The 16,167-nt window shown below is 57.7% G+C and overlaps 1 protein-coding gene and 2 long non-coding RNA genes across 7 annotated transcripts in view; 1 reads left to right on the top strand and 2 right to left on the bottom strand.

The window, feature by feature from the left end:
• RIPOR3 (RIPOR family member 3) overlaps positions 1-16,167 on the top strand; it is a 74,666-nt gene that overhangs the window by 33,245 nt on the left and 25,254 nt on the right. For 3 of the 4 annotated variants that reach the window (XM_028125201.2, XM_028125199.2, XM_028125200.2), the window contains exon 2: positions 10,654-10,774. The exons of the other annotated variant lie outside the window; for it this stretch is intronic. In XM_028125201.2, coding sequence (XP_027981002.2) covers positions 10,665-10,774 — 110 coding nt within the window. In that variant the 5' untranslated portion in view covers positions 10,654-10,664. The remainder of the gene's footprint in view (positions 1-10,653; positions 10,775-16,167) is intronic. 4 annotated transcript variants of the gene reach the window in all.
• Positions 5,271-9,259, bottom strand: LOC114225511 (uncharacterized). The gene is made up of 3 exons (XR_003612582.2): positions 8,630-9,259; positions 7,990-8,153; positions 5,271-7,650 (listed from the first exon to the last, which is right to left on the bottom strand). It is a non-coding gene; the product is annotated as an uncharacterized LOC114225511 (long non-coding RNA).
• Positions 9,352-15,647, bottom strand: LOC114225512 (uncharacterized). 2 transcript variants are annotated; one of them, XR_015769037.1, is made up of 4 exons: positions 15,131-15,647; positions 11,883-12,078; positions 10,611-11,632; positions 9,352-9,692 (listed from the first exon to the last, which is right to left on the bottom strand). It is a non-coding gene; the product is annotated as an uncharacterized LOC114225512 (long non-coding RNA). The 2 variants fall into 2 exon arrangements; XR_003612583.2 differs by lacking the exon at positions 15,131-15,647 and adding an exon at positions 13,087-14,440.

Below are 16,167 nucleotides of genomic sequence, written 5' to 3'. Positions count from 1 at the left end.
CACGCACACACTCACACACACACACACACACATCATTAAGAACAAGACAAAAGGGGAGTGAGGGGCTGGGAGAAAACGAGAAGTCACTGAGAGAAAGCGACGTGGCTGGGACAAAAGATTATGAACTGACAAGTCTCAGAAGAGGAGACTCTAAAGATAATGAGCCTGCAGAATACTCTCCATCTCATGAGGATTCAGGGAAAGGAGGGTGAAAAAGCCCACTTGCCCATACCCCACAGAACAACATGGCCGTGAGGTGGGAGGAAGAAGGGATCCAACCCGCCAAGAGCCAAGAAGAGGAGAATCTGAACAGTGCTCAGTGAGAGCCTGGGGGTAGGGGTGGCTCCAAGGCCCAGTGACATCAGCAAAGTCCCTGCCAATTCCAGAAAGCAGGCAGTGAAGGCCTGTGGTTAAGAGGCCGAATTGGAAGCCAGGCTGCCTGGGCTGGAACTTCTAGATCCTAAGGGCCAGAACAGGACAAAGTGGGCCGTACAGCACCACCTTTTGGTGAGGCTCAAAAGAGCGTATTCAGGTCAAGCACAAGGACCCCCGACCCGGCGCTCTGGGCCCCTGCGTCTCAGCCAGGCTGGCCAGGCTGGTGAGGCTGAGGAGAGTGGAGGATGCCCCCAGCAGGGGGAGGGAGGCCCGATGGGCTTGCTCAGTCTGTGTAGGAAAGGTGTGGGTGGGGAAGGAGCAGGAGAGGGGGTCTGTGGGTGAGAGTAACAGCATTGTTCTGGAGGAAGACACATTCAAGGGAGGGCTAGCAGAGGGCAAAGGGCAGGGTCCCTGATGACCTTCTTGAGCCCCCAGCACCTTGGCTTTCAAGGGACTCTTCCTCCAAAAGAAATATTAAATCATGCATGTTACGACTGAATTGGTATAAGGATGGATAAATTATATTAAAAAATACATGCTATTAATATGTACATGGTAACACATATACGATATCATATAATAAAACATTCTGTTCAACCTACAAGTTCATTTCTTATCTTCTGATGTTAAAAGTAATCCAACCATTTCCGGGGGGGCCCCGCGCACGAGCCTCCCCCCGCTGCCCCCGCCCCCCATGACGTCGGCCCAGGGAAGGGCGCCCCAGCCGCTCTCTGGGAATGACATTCTGGCTCAGGCCCCTGCCCGGTTAGGAGAGGCTGCTCTGAGGTCCAGTGGTGTAGGGGAGCAGGGGGGACTGTCTGTGTCCCTGATTGTGGAGAATTCGAGCAGTTCATCCAGTGCGGAGTGGCGGGCTGAGGCAGCCCACGGGTTTGAATCCAAATCCTGCCTGTGTTAAGTGGACCCAAACCAGTGTGTGTTCATCAGGGGTCAGGGTCTTTTGGATAAAATGAGTAGGCTGCCTTTGGGTGTCTCTCAGCTGCCAGGCGAGGGTCGCAAAGAAGGTGGGTCTCATGCAGAGCCCCGATGTTACAGCAAGTGCCCCGAGGCGGCCACCAAGCTCTCCTCAGCTCCAGCCCTTACTCTCAGGCCCCAGGCCCTTGTCCACATCCTGGCTGGTGTGACGGTGGGAGCGTGCAGGGGCCCGCGTGGGGGGTGGGGGTGGCAGAGGCCGCGGCCCCAGGGCCCCTTCTGAAGCTGTTGGGCTGCTGGGCCACCCCCCCCCCCCGCCACCCCAGGATTCCCACACCCCATTCATGCGGGGGTGAAAAGCCTCAAATATTTGTAGCCAACGGAATAGAGTCTCTTCACCTCCACTACCTGCAGCCATGGAAATGATCCCTAACGCCCACAATGCTAAATCATGAACCCTCGAGCGCAGAGTGGAAGTGCAGCCTTTGACCCAGTGGTTCCCACTGGACGCGATTCTGCCTCCCAGGGGACACACGGCCGTGTCTGCAGACACCCTCGGTTGTCACACTGTAGGGGGCCAGGCTCCGGCTACCCAGCGGCAAGAAACACACAGGATGACCCCCACGGCAAAGAATGATCTGGCCCAAAGTGTCAGCGGTGCTGAGGCTGAGACCCTCCCACACCTGCTGTGTGCGGTGAGGGCTTCTGGGTAGGGTCCCACACATGTTGCTTGGTCACGGCCAGGGTGTGGGTGAGGTGTGCACACACCGGAGGCACACTGCCCACACACGTGTTTGGGGGTGAATTATTGATGATATGATGCTGCCCCTTGCAAGTTCCGGCCACTTCAGCTCTACAAGCCTCAGTTTCCCAGTCTGCAAAATGGGGGTGGTAGCAGTGCCCACCTCAGAGGGGTGCTGTGGGGAGATGCTGTGTCCAGCTCTCAGCCCAGTATCCAGGATACAGTAAGGGGTGCCGCTCAGTGGGCCCAGAGTGCTGCGGAGGCCAGACTTCTGGGTACCAGGGATGAAATGAGTTAATTCTTAGAACAGGGCCTGAGCACACAGTAAGTGTTCTCAAACTGCTGGTTTTCATTAGCAACATCACTGCTCTAGGTTTTCGACATCAAACAGAGGTGCTTGGCCAGGAACAGTGACCCCTGCTTGGCCTCACCCCCACCTGCCAATGAGGTCAGCGCCAGGAGGGGTCTGTCTACACCATCCCTCCATCTCAGGTCCTCCTGGCCAGCCTCTTTTCTTTTCTTTTCTTTTCTTTTCTTTTCTTCCTTCCTACCTGAGCCGAAAGCAGGTGCTTAACTGACGGACCCACCCAGGCACCCCTCAGCCAGCCTGTTTCCAGAGCTGGCCCTCCAGCCGCAGACCAGCATGGAGGCAGCATTTGAGAGGGGATTCAGCTGCCCCTCTGGTGCTTCCCAGAGGACCAGCTTGTGTCCCCTCCATCTCTGTTACCTCGCATCCAGGCCCTGTCTTTCCCAGCCACGCGCTCCCAGCTGCACACACACTCTCACCCCCGCGGTGGCCCCAGGAGGCTCCTTCCCCAAAGAGTGTGTCCTCCAGGTGCCCCGGGCCGCACCGGGTGATGGGAGCATGTTCAATGGTGATCAGATCGGTGAGGGGGCCATTTAAATCCAAACACCCTCTGGATATTTCACAGAAATTCATGAGTCATCTTTATCTCGTAAAAGCCCAGTGGAGTTAGCCGGGAGTGTAGATAATATTTGTGGGCCTTTAAAAAAGAAGTTTTCCTCCCTCCCTCTCTCTCTCTTTCTCTCTCTCTGTCTCTCTTTCTTGGAAAGTTTCTCCTTTGACCCCAGGTTCATCCTGAAAAGCAACATCCTCTAGGTCAGAGGGTATGTAGTCAGCCCTGCTGCTTAATCACTATGTAACCAAGGACATGGTAACCATGATTTCTGTTTTCTTCAAATTAACATTTTTTTCCCTAATTATGAGGGAATGCATGTCCATTGCAAAACATTGGTAAGGTATCGTCTCAAAAATAAAACTGAGACCATGTCGTGTATAGTTTACCTCTTGGTCTTTTTGCTCAAGATCTTACTTTGAACATCTTATATTTTCCCGTGTCATTATTCCTCAAAATCATATTCCCAACTCTTACGGCCACGTATATTTCCTCTGTGTGGCTGAGCCATTTGGGCTACTGAACCTCTCCCTTGCGCTTGGCCATCTGTGGCCTCACCTAGGGTTCTCATCTGTGAAACGGTCACGGATGCGCTGTGAAGCCCGAGGAGACGGCCCACCTGTCCACCTATGTGACTGGTCCCTTTGAGCCTCCGGGCCTGAGTTGGAGCGGGTCATGGACATCTTACAGGACTGCCCCGGGCAGGAAGGTCACAGGAGGCTGTAGACTGTGTGATAAACTGAGGGAAGGGACCCTCTTGGATCCTGGAGTCTGACTCCCATGCCTGGTCTTGAACCATCAGTAAGTTTCCATTTGCCTTGCAGCCCTGGGACAATGAACTCTGGGGGGACAGTTAGGGCTCCCTGAGGAGCTGCTTGCTCTTCTCTTCTACTGGAAACCAGTACTGTCTGCTCATCTGGCTCTCCATCAGGCCATCTGCAGAGATACACCTGGGTTTCCCACTGCCCCTTCCCCCTGGCTCCTGGTCCTATTTCCATGGTAGGACCCAGAAATGTGGGCTGCCAAGAAGCTGGGCTCCTACCTGCTCTACTGAAACCAACTGTCCTTCAAATCCATTACTCTTCATTTAAATATGCTATCGTTAAAAAAAAACAAACAAACCCACTTTATGTCATACAGAAGACAGTTTGCTCTAAATAGGAGGTTATCTTAAAAGAAATTCAACAAGAGACCTGAATAAATCTGAGCTCCTCCCTCTCCAGCCCATCACCCTGTGCCTGGGGCCAGCTCTGTGCTCGGCTGAACAGGGGGGTGACAAGGGTCAGACTGCCGGGGAGCCAGGACAGAAAGGGGACTAAGGCAAGTGAGTCACGGTGTCTACCGTGCATCCCTCACTTGGCCCAGAGTGGCCTGCGCTTGGGGGACCCTGAACCCTAGCCCAGTGCTCCCACTTTATAGACAGGGAGACAGAGGCTCAGAGGGAAGGGGACTTATTCGAGATCACGTGCAGACCCCCTGGGCCTGCTTCACTGGCTCAGGAGAGGTGAGCAGATTCCTAGCAGCAGGCAGAGAGGCATCTGGAAGCATCCGGTAGGAGCGGGGCCCACTGGGCTGAGCGGAGAGAAGGGGAGCCCAAGTGGGCAGGTGTCAGAGCTAACGTGGCCTCTGTCCGCTGTGGGCTGGCTATGGGGTTTTCCCTCTCAGCGGACTATCAAATGTCTAGGTCTTGTTTGTGGGGGAAGCGAGGGGTGGGTGGGTCAGGGATTGATTGCGGAGGGCAAAAACCCTGCTCAAGCCGGTATAGGATGTTCAGGGTGTCTGAGTTTTCCAATAAATGGTGGTCTGTGCTAGCCCAGGAGACACAGACCTTGGGCCAAAGGAGTAGAGGTCTCCCCAGTGTGACTGCCCCCAACCCCTGGATGGAGGTGCCGTGTTTGAGGGCCTGCATGCAGTAAGCACTCGTTCATCATCTACTGAGACACAGCATTGTCCGGCAAGGTGTGCTGTGGGGCATACTGAGTAAGTGAATGAACTCAGAGGGTGCCATTACCAGAGCCAGACGGTGCTGGAGGCCTGTCCTGCCTAATTCTCCCAGATGCAGCTTAAACCCCCACCCCCACAAAGGTTTGGTCCGCACTAGCCCCTCCATACTCTAGCCACACGCACTGAACTAAGTTCATCTAATTGACCCTATCTTTTGCCTCTGAGCCTTTGCACATGCTGTTCCTGACACCTGGCAGATTCTTCCAGCCCATCCTCTCTCTCTGCCAATTCTCCCTCCTTTAGATTTCTTTCTTTTCTTTTTTTTTTTTTTTTACGATTTTATTTATTTTATTTTGACAGAGAGAGACACAGCGAGAGAGGGAACACAAGCAGGGGGAGCGGGAGAGGGAGAAGCAGGCTTCCCGCGGAGCAGGGAGCCTGACGTGGGGCTCGATCCCAGGACCCCGGGATCATGACCTGAGCCGAAGGCAGACGCTTAATGACTGAGCCACCCAGGCGCCCCCCTCCTTTAGATTTCAACATATCGCTTCCCCCAAGGGGTCTCCCCAGTCACTCTCCTTTGGCTGGGTCAGGGGTCCTTGTCAGCTCTCCAGGCCTCTCGTTCCCCGTTATGGTCCAGCCTCATTTCTTCATGTCCTAATTCCTGTCTCCCGCTGGACTAGTTCACAGCCGTATGCCCGGTGCCTGCATTCAGTAAGCATTCAATACATGTATGTTGAAGGAACAAATCAAGCGAAGGAATCCTAGGCACAGTTCTGAAGAGACGTCCTTCAATTGTTCATTTATTCAAGCAGTCACTTATGAACCAGTACTTCTGGGGGGCCCCCTAGTTGGTGAGGTCCTGGACAGACAGCTGTGAGCAACACCAAAAAGTCCCTGCCCCGTGGAGCTGGGAGTCGTGGAAGGGGGCCGCACAACTACCAAGCAGACTGATGAGACAATTTGGGATGGCGAGGAGTTGCCCAAAGGATCTGAAACAGGGCGAGCGGGGGAGGGCCTCTCTGAGGAGGTGACCTTTTTGCTGGGACCTAAAAGCTGGGAGGGAGCATCAGGGGAGACCTGCAGGAAGATCATGCCACGGAGGGAGAGGCCACGGCCTAGAGGTGGCTGCAGCCGTGGAGCTGGGGACTGTGCTGGCAGGGGGAGGAATGTGGACTCTTCCAGCCCTTCCGCTCACCGCTGGGCCACCCGGGCCAGTCAGGTGACCACTCTGGGAGAGCTCACGGTGAAATGAGGGAGTTGGCCTCCATCGGGCACAGACAGTCTGGTTCCCAGAGCGGCCTCCTCCGGCCGCCCATCCGTCTTAGGTATAAACTCAACATTCCTCACCCTGGGCTATTTTGCCATTTCCTTTCATGCTAAACCAAACGGTCTATTTTGGAAACTCCTATAAGCAAACAAAGCCCTGCCTGGCATTTGAGCGGATATAAAAGAGCCCTAAGTGAGGGACTCAGGCATAAAAGCCACCCAGCCCTGAGAGCCCACGCCGTTAAATTTAGAAGCATCACCTCCAAATGAGGTGAAATTGTAGGTTCCCTGGGCTGGCGGGTGGCGGCTGGCCAGCGGTGAGCTGGACGGATTTAGCGGAGTGGGCTCGGGCTCCCTCCAGCCGCGCCTCGGGGGCGGAGGCCCAGGACGCCCGGGGCCAGTGTCTGGGGAGCAGCCGACTGGGTGACAAGCCCCTCCAGCTGTCGTGCCCCGGCCGCACTCACCAGCTGTGTCCGAGCCATCCGCCTAAGTGAGCGCTGCTCGGGGTGCCTGGCCAGAGAGAGGCAGCGAGGGACGTGCGGGGAAGACGCAGTCCTGTCTGCCATCAAAGGTTTGGGACCTGCATGACTTCTGTGCCTCTCTCCTCTGCCCAGGGGCCCAGCGAGGTCTCTGGCTTGTCTCTCATGCCCTGCAGAGGGCCAGCTGTCTGGAGCTGGCCTGAGCCTCCTGAGTGTCCCTCGCCGGGGACCTCCTAGACCTGCCCACAACCTAGTGGCGAAAAGGGTGAATGCCGGCCGCCGTGGGGGAGGGGGAGGAGTGGGGTCTCCAAGGTGCCCGGTCTCTGTTCTGAGGGGTCGGTGCCCCACTGAATCCCTGATTCAACATCAGGACTATGAGCCTTGGTCAGAAGTGACCAACATTCATGGGGGCTTGTCCGGAGCGACCCGCTGGAGGCTCCTGAGATTCCAGGGGGCCTCAGCCTGGCCATCCCAGCCCCGGTCCACAAGAGGGGAGATCCTTTTGCAGTAAGAAACCCAACTGGGTGACATTGCAGAGGTCAACTGGTCAACCACCAGGATTAGCCCCCATCAGAGCCTTGGGAGAGGGCTGCCGGTCCCACTTTTGGAGCAGCTGAGCTGACTGGGAGCTGATGCTGGTCCCAAGAGGCCCACGGGGACTTGGGCTCCCACACCCTGAAGCCCGCAGGGGATGGCGCTCGATGTTTCTTGACCACCCCCAGCTCACTGCTGGCTATGTTTCTAGCTTGGCAGGTCCCTTTCATGACCTGCTTCCATTCTGGGGCCCCCTTCTCTCCCCTTCAGCGTGGGTCTAGCTCAGGGGTGGGAGCATGTCCTCAGCTCAGCCCCTGGGGGGCAGGAGTAGCCTAGCACGAAGCGGCCAGGCTTTTAAGGCCTGGGTCATGCTCAGGTCTGAATCCCAGCGCTGGCATCTCCTACCTGTGTGACCTTGGATGAGTCCTTTCCTCGCCTCTCTGAGCCTCGATTTCTTTATCTGTAAAATGGGGATATGAGGGGTACTTACTTCATATAATCTTGGGAGAATTAAATGAGATCTGACGCCCTTAGAGCAGATAGCAGGCAGAGTGCTGGCCACCCAGGGGTCATTGAGCGCGAGCTGCAGCTCTTGTAAGTCCCGTTGCATGAGAACGTAGCCATGCTGGTCATTTACGTAATGTCTGTGGCTACTTTTGCTCTAGAACAAGAGAGCTGAGTAGTTGTGGCAAAGAGTATATGGCCTGCAAAGCCAAAAACTTTAGTATCTGGTCCTTTACAGAAAATGTTTGTCCGCCCTTGCCTTGGCGTCTGTCCAGCACTTAGTGGAAATTCCTACCCTTATCCTTCTGCTGATCTGGCACCAGGGGGGCGCAGCCTGGTCCAGGGGGGCCAGCAGCCCCAGCCTGTCAGGCCTTGTTCTCTGGGCCCATGAGGTTGTGCTGTGAATCTTCCAAGCACCAGGGAACACTCCAGCCCCGCCGGCAAGTTGCTCTCTGTCCACTGGGGGAGACAGGGAAGTCACCATTCGCCGTCCACTGTAGCTAGTGGAGCAGGGAGGGTTGGGGAAGGGCTTTCCAGCCCCCCAGCCCCTGGGCTGGTGCCAGAGTGTTCGCCCCAACCAGTGACCTTGGCGATCTCCCTCCCTGCTCCCCCCCCCCTCATTCCCTTGCCCTGCTTGGCTGGGGGGCTCTCAAGAATTTGAGAAGGTTCCCAGTGCCACCCTGAGCTCGTACTGATAGTCGTGGGGCAATGGTATGCTGATAAATGTTTAACAACCTGCAGGGGGCGGGGAACCCCCAAAACCGAATCTGTAGCACCTGCCAACAGCCAGGGTGCAAATATTCCTGCCGTGGCTGATTTCAAGCTACCAATGGACGCTTGTGAGTTGGCCCAGGCTGACAGCAGCCCAGCCCAGGTGGGGACAGTGGGGACCTCCCTGTGGGGCTGGGGCATCTCCTAGAGGGGGGACGCCTGACCGCGCACAGGAAGGAGCGGTGGCATCCACAAGCCGTCACATTCAGCTTCCAAATGTGTCTCTGCCGCTTCCACGCTGGCTTCCTGGGCCAGTCTCGTCCCCTCTCTGGGCCTCAGTTCCTCGTCTGTCAGCGTAGGTCAGCAACAGCTCCTACACCTCAGGGGTTGTGGAGATTTAATAAGATAATTTCCATAAGGCGTTTCGCGCAGGGTCGGCCTCACAACGAGCGCTGGGTAGATAACGGCTCCCAACAGGGCTGGTGTTCACAGACCCACAAACAGCATGTGACGGTCCCGGGCGCTGGGGCTTGCCACACAGTGGGTGCTCAGCAAACGCTCGCCAGCTTGCCCGCCCCGCCAGGGCTGGAGGGCGCTCACCGGGCTCATCTGCGTCTGCGGTCACCTCCAGAGCTGCAGCCCCGGTCAGCCAACCACACTGAGACAACCGACTCTTCCCGAGCATCCCCTTCGCATTGTGTGCCCTCCGCACCTTGTCTCCCGGGTCCTTTTCCGACTTCCCGCTCTGCAGCTGTGACCACTGAGGCCCAGAGCCTCAGTGAGTGGCACACAGCTGGGATTTGAGCTCGGGCCTGGGTTTTTGTTTGTTTGTTTGTTTCCAGCGCTCGCCTACGTACAGCACACACGGGGTGGGTGGGAAGACGTATGGGGGGAGGAGGAGGCCCGTGGAGGCCGCAAAGATCTGCCAGGGGGGCTTTGGGGCCTATGGCAGGGGCTGACCACATGCAAAATGCAGGATGGGACACTGGACAGATGTGGCTCGAAAGGGAACGTTATTCCAGGGGGAGAGGCCCCAGTATAAGCCAAGGCCTGGCCGCTGGACTCAGCTGGCCGGGGAAGGGATGTTGGGATGCAGGTCGAGGGAGGTGGTGCCTGGAGCTTGTTTATGGGTGTAGCTTGGGCAGTAGGGTCCCCGGAATCCTTGGACTGACTCCACACTGGCTGAGGAGCAGGGTATGAAACTGTAGCTGCAGAGATTTAGGTTAGATACGGAGAATTTCCGCTCACTGGGTGCTGGAAGACACTGGGCAACATTCCCAAGGGAACCTAGAGGTGGTTTGGAAAAAAGACAAGACAGCCAGGGTTCTAGGCCGGCCTCACTGCTGCCTGGGTCAGAGACGGGGCAATGGAGCCGGGGGTTCTGGAGGCCTGGGATGCCTGCAGCCTGGCCTCCTGGGAGCTGGGCTTTGTCAACCCCTGCTCAAAACCCTCTCGTGGCTCCCAATCACCCTGGCCCAACTGCAAGGCCAAGCCGTTCCCTGGGGTTACCACGGCCCCCCCATGACCTGCACTCGGCTGGCCTCTCCAGCCTCGCCTGGAGTCACGCCCCAACCCACTGTACTGCTTTGTTTCTGGAAGACACCATGTCCTCTGCACCCCCAGGCCTTTGCCCATGCTGTTCCCCCTGCCTCAGATACCCTTCCCTCCCCTCCCCTTCGTCTCAGTCTTTCCTTCTCAGTACTTGGTCCCCTCCTCCATGGCGAGGTCAGGTACCCCCTGGGCTCCCCTGTCACTTTGCTAGAGACTTCCTACTCTAACTGGTAGCTCATCAGCCTCCCTGCCAGACTGGGAGCCCTGGAGGTAAGGGCTTTGCCTGTGTTGCTCAGTGCCTGTCTCCAGCACTGTGTTTGGCACAGAGCACTCAGTGAGGGTTTGTGGAAGGGGAGGTGAGGGTTACGGGCAGAGAGGAGTAGCAGCTGAGAGGGCGGCGGGTTTCAGGAGGAGCAGACTCCCCCCTGCTGGACAGCTCAGTATTGCTCAGGCATTAAGGACCTGAGCGCAGAGTAGGGAGACCTGGGTTCGAATCTCGCTCCTCCCACTGGCCCCAGGCAGGTTCCCTAACCTCACTGAGCCTCAGTTCTCTCCTCCGTCAGCTGGGGACAGGACCAGCCACCCCCTCTCTGCGGCTTTTGTAAGGACCTTGGGGGCCGTGGTGGAGGGGGGCCAGCCGCGGGCAGCACTCACCAGGTGGCCGTGCGAGGCTGACTCTCCTGTCCTCTCCCCGTAGAGGTGACGGCCATGTCGGTGAGGCTGCGGTTCCTGTCCTCTGGGGACGCGGGGGCCGTGGGGGTCGTGGGCCGGAGCGCCTCCTTCGCGGGCTTCAGCAGCGCGCAGAGCCGGAGGATCGCGTAAGTTCTGCCCCGGTGGAGGGTGCGGGGCTGGTTGGTCTTCTGCCGCCTGTGACCCCGAGGCTCGCTCTCCTGGCAGGCCTGCAGCCCAGCACCGTGCGCGTGCGCGCGTACGTACGTGTGTGACACCGGTGCTGGGAGAAACCTGTAATTTCCTTGAGACCCGAATGGGTATCATCTCAGTTGGTCCTGTAAGTCCGCTCTGCCTGAGCTTATCAGGCCCACCTGGCAGATCAGAAAGCAGGCTGAGAGAGGTGGAGCTGCTCACCCAAGGTCACACAGCAAGCCGGGTTCAGAACTGGAACTTAGTCTCCTGGGGGCGGGGTTAGGATGGAATGTTCTTCCTGTTTGACAGGATGGGACGCGGGGCCACCTATCCCAGCTCTGTGACCTGGGGCCGGTGACTTCACCCCTGAGTCTCGGTTTCCTCATCTGAAATGGGGATCATGAGTGTCCCTCCCCCACAGAGCTGTCATGAGAGTACAATGGGGTGACACATAGCAAGCAGCCAACACATGCTGGTACACGGCAGGGGCTTGAGGGGAATTTTCAAAGGAAGAGGAGCAGCCTCTGCAGAGATGGGCCTGGGGTCAGTCTGGACCCTCCAGACACGAGTTCGTGGCTCTCCATGTGTTCCCTCTAGCTGCAGGTAATCCCCAGGAGAAAGGTTCATTTCCACTCCTGGGGCCGCCACCTGGTCCTGGGCTTCCTATCAGGCACCGTGCAAGCCTCGGGGTGCTGTCTGCCGGCTAGCAGGCCTGTGGGGCCATCCTTCAGGCATCCCGAGGGACCCAAATATCTGCCTGTCCGAGCCAATGTGGTAACAGGCAGGACTCCCAGCCAAGCGGGGCTCCGAACCTGGTTGGTCAGGGAGTCAGTCAACAACCAAATCTCATCATAGCCCTCTCCTGCCTGCAGCCCTCCACAGGTTCCCATCCACCCAGACTACAATCCAGTCCCATCGCGTGGCCTAACAAACGGCTCCCCGTGATCCGGCTGGCCACCCTCCTTTTAAATCCTCTGCTTTTGCCACATTGACCTCTCTCCCCTCCAGGCCTTAGTGCAGGCAGTGCCCTCCACCTGGGCCCCTCTTCCCACTCCTGTTTACCTGGCCAGCTGCTGCTTAATCTCCTTTGAGCCTTGGCTTCACTGCCATGTCCTGGAGTGGACCACCTGAGCCCCAGACTATGGCTCCTCCCTGGGGTTCCACAGCTGCCCTCTCCATCCCCAGTGATGCCTGGCCCCTGAGGTCAGGCTCTCTCGGACGCCCACTCATCTCTCGGCTGCTCAGTTCCAGCACGTGCCTGGTGGGGGAGAGGCGTCTCAGGGCCAAAATCCTGGAGTGTCCCAGTTGGACGCACCCTTAGGAATCCCTAATTCATTACACAAATATTTATGGAGCACCTACTTGGCCCAGGCCGGCTTCCAGGCTCTGGGGACAGACCCAGGGCCTGCCCTCCTGTCAGGGCAGCGAACAAGAAGCCAACCGTAATCAGGATGGATTCAGCAGGTGGCAAATGCGGTGAGTGAATTAAAACAGGGGGCTGTGGGAGGGCAGCAGGGGTCTCAGAGGAGGCTCTCAATGAGGCAGTGGCACGTTTAAGGCCAGAGAGAAAAGTTGCCTATTTTGTGCAGACAGTGGGCGAGGCTGGGGAAGTCTTTCAGGTGGAGGAGGCTGCCAGCGCAAAGGTCCTGAGGTGCGGATGAGCTTTGAGGCACAGAAAGTGGGTGTGTGGCTGTCTTGTGGGATAGGAGGAGAGAGGGAAGTCTGCAGGGCCTTGTGGGAGACAGTGAGGACATCTTTAGTGCAAGGGGAGCCTCCGAAAGGGCTGAAGCACCAGAAATGGAAATTCCCAGAGGGAGAGAGTGCCCAGGGCCCCCCCCCCCCACCAACTCCCAGCCTCCAAGAGGAGAAAGTGTGGATGCCACTGTGTGGAAGGCATACAGTAGGCACTCCATAAGTGCTGCTGAGAGGGGCTATGTAAACGGGCCAGGGAATGATGACGTTCCTTGATGGAACCACTCCCCAGCAGCCTCTGCTGGGCTCCATCGGGGCCCCCACCCCATGGGGTCTGTAATCAGGGCTGCTAAGGACAGTTGTGCGGGTCACCCAGCCGAGGGGGTCATCCAGCCATGTAACCCTCCCAAGGTGTGGGCCCTGGTGTGCAGCCGGTCCACCTGGCGGGGGCCTTTCTCTAATTCACCCAGAATTAGTGGGGACTTCGTTCCTGCAGTATCGGGCGGGTGGGGGGGCTGTTCCACAGACCCTGCAGCCAAGTCCAGCTGCACGAGTGTGCCACGTGTGTGCTCACCAGGGCCCCGTGCTCAGATGTAATGCTCTGCCGTTGCCATCTCGAAATCCTTAATGTGTTTTGAAATCAAAGTCCCCTCATTTTCTTTTGCACTGGGTCTCTTGAATTCTGTGCCTGGTCCTGCCTGCATCTCTCCTCCCGCTGGGCCTTTGGGGGCCTCTGGATTTCCTGCATCCATCGGAATGTTCCCGCAGGCCCCAGTCCGGAGCTCTGCCCAGATAATGTCCCAAGGTGGGCCCCTAGCCTCTTGCTGCTCCGTTCCGGGATTTCTTGGGTCAGCACTCTGGGTGGGAAGAGGCCAGAGGGGATTGGACCCTGTCCCACGAGGCCTCATTGGCCATCAGCAAGGACAAGATCACGTCCGGCAAAGTCTGCATCTTGGTTCGAGAAAGATGACCCTGATGGCCGGACCTCTCCTGGGGGCTCCTCCTGGAGAATCTCCCGCTCGGGGAATTCTGGAGACCTCCCAGCCTGGGTGGGTTCTGAGGTCCCTGAGTGACCACCATCTGGCCTCAGTCTCTTCGGCCCACCTTGTCCACGGGTGAGGAAGAAGCTGCCCACCAGGACAGGGAAGCAGCACATCTATTTTTAACTTCCTGTCTCCGTCCAACTCCCAGGAGTCTGGACCCTTGGCTCTGTGGCTGGACAGCCTAGATTGGGTTTCAGACCTAACCTTCTGGCCTTATTTCTCAGGTAGTCCAACCAGGCTGAAGCACAGCCGCACTGCCGAGGCAGGCAGGCAAAAACAACCTCAGAGAGGAGAGCAGGAAATCGAGGCTCCCTGATGGTTTTTGTCCTTAAACCCCACTCCTGTCCTGGCACCTGAAACCCCCTAGACTCTGGCCGTGGCTTTCTATTCCATAACCAAAGAATTCACTTGAGGAAGTGATCTATCTGGTGGGGAAATTTTACACTAAGGTGTGAATGATTGCTGTTATAAGGCCATATCGAATACATATATTACGTAGTATAATACAAGGCCATATGTAATAAGGTGGGGAGAGGAAGAAGAGGGCCAGGCCGATGCTCTTCCGTTCTGCCCCCATTCACAGGCGTGGCTGCTCTTAACCCCCTCCTGCCACTCCTCAGCCAGGTCAGCTCTCCCCCAGGCTGTCAGGAGGGCACCCTCTGAGCTAGAAGCCACCGTCCTAGCCACCTCGGGCATTCCTCTGTTGGGATGGCTGGGACACGTGGGGGTGAAAACTGAGCAGGAGCCTTTGATTTTCAAGGAGAGGAGCCTGGAGAAAGAGGAGCAGTTAGGGGTGCAGCCACGTGTAGGGACGGGCTAGCCCACGCGAGCCTTGAACCTTGGCGTGTGCCCTGTGCGTGTTACACATCCTCCCCGCCCACCCAGTGCCACCAGACGTGGGGGGAAAGGTTAGCTTACACCGTCGGCGCACTGGGTCCTGGACTGAAATGTGTGCAGTTGGTCCCATAATTGCCCCATGGCCGCCACGAGCCCCGCCTGCCTCCAGATCCCGCACCTGCAATAGCCGGGCACCAAAGTGTGTGCCGACGACCCCAGGCAGAAGGACCGTCCCGGTGGCCTCATGTGAGGGCAGGGGCCCCTGGGTGACACACGTGCCCATCTGGCATGCCAGAAGCTGTTTAACATTGACTGAGTCCTCCCCGAGCTGGTAGAACATCCGCCCCCGGAGGCTGCTCCCTCCCCCGCCCCTGTGTCCCTGGGCCAGACCCGCAGCCTGATTTCGCCACCCGAAGGATACAGCACCGCCTCACCTGGCTGAGCCAGCACTCGGGGCCCCGCGCCTGCCCACTGGAACCTCAGACAAGAGCCCTGAACTCAGAGCCTCCCCGGGAGCCAGGCCCAGCTGCAGCAGTGAGGGTAAGGAAGTCTCCAGGTAGATGGCGGCGGGGCCCGGCCAAGGGCACCCACCTCCTGGGGACTGTGGACCCCCGGGAGCTGGCAGGTGAGCAGGGCTCCTGCAGCCCCACTTCAAAGTCGCTTGCCTACCCCGCCTGCCTCCCCGCCTGCCTCCCCGCCTGCCCGCCGGCCAGGGCCCCTAGCCGGTCTGAAACCCACCTCCCTGAAGCCTGCAGCCCCGCGCGTCTCTGCCAGTCCGGGGATGTCAGCTTTGTGGAGGGCCTGTTCCAAGAGGTGGGTGATGTGGCCTCAGGCAGGGCGAGGGAGGAGGGAGCAGAGCCCCCTCGAGGGCCTCCCAAAGTGTACCTTGACATATAACGTACGAATAACAGCAAAAGCAGGTAAGGGATGAGCAGTGCTGATGGACCAGGCTTTGTGCCCAGTGCTGATTGGAGGGGCCTTCCCTGTTCACCCCCATGTAAACTTAGCATCCTGCTTTTATTTTTGCCCTTGGCACTAAGAACTATCTGATGTTTATTGTCTTATTTAACTCCGACAGGTATACAGCACTTACCCTTTGCCGGGCACTACTCAAAGCCCTTTCCATTTGTTAACTCACGCAACTCTCATGTAGCAGCCCTTTCCCTGGTGCCCACTTTACAGAAGAGAAAACTGAGTCACAGAGAGGTTCAATAACTTAGCCAGGGTCACACAGCTTGTAAGTGGGGTTTCCATAGAGACCCTGGCATCTAGCTCCAGAGCCCGTGCTGGCCGTCCCGTGCTTCCCCCCCACCCCCACCCCTACCCCTACCCCAGCTGGCCTGGCAGCTCACAAGGACATGGGCTTTGTCTGTTTTGGTCACTGTTTTACCTCCAGCCCCTAGAGTGCTGCTTGGTGTGCAGTTAGTGCTCAGTAAACATCTGTTGAATGAATGACTGTCTCATGACTGCGTCATGGGGTCCGTCCTTTTTACAAATCGGGAAACTGAGGCTCCGGTACGTTAAGTACCTGTGACTTCGGGCTGGGATTGGAACATGGGTGGCTGACCAGGAGCTTGTGTCTCAGGACACAGTACAGGCTCCCAGGTTGGCAAGGCCCCCGATCCTCCCAGATCCTTCCTTGCTGCAGTATCCAGGCAGGGCCTGGCATCTCTGTTGCGAGCATGTTGGTTTGTGATGTGGCTGCGCAGCCGTGGCGAGGAGCCCAGCCGGAGGGGTGGCCGGGATGGCTCCTCTCTCTCAAGTCAACAGCAGGT

This window comes from Eumetopias jubatus, unplaced genomic scaffold, assembly GCF_037043125.1.
Source record: "Eumetopias jubatus isolate StellerSeaLion01/CBP00866 unplaced genomic scaffold, mEumJub1_p1.0 scaffold_9, whole genome shotgun sequence".
NCBI lineage: Eukaryota > Metazoa > Chordata > Mammalia > Carnivora > Otariidae > Eumetopias > Eumetopias jubatus.
Note: the sequence above shows the minus strand (reverse complement) of the source record. Positions and strands in the feature narration are given on the sequence as shown.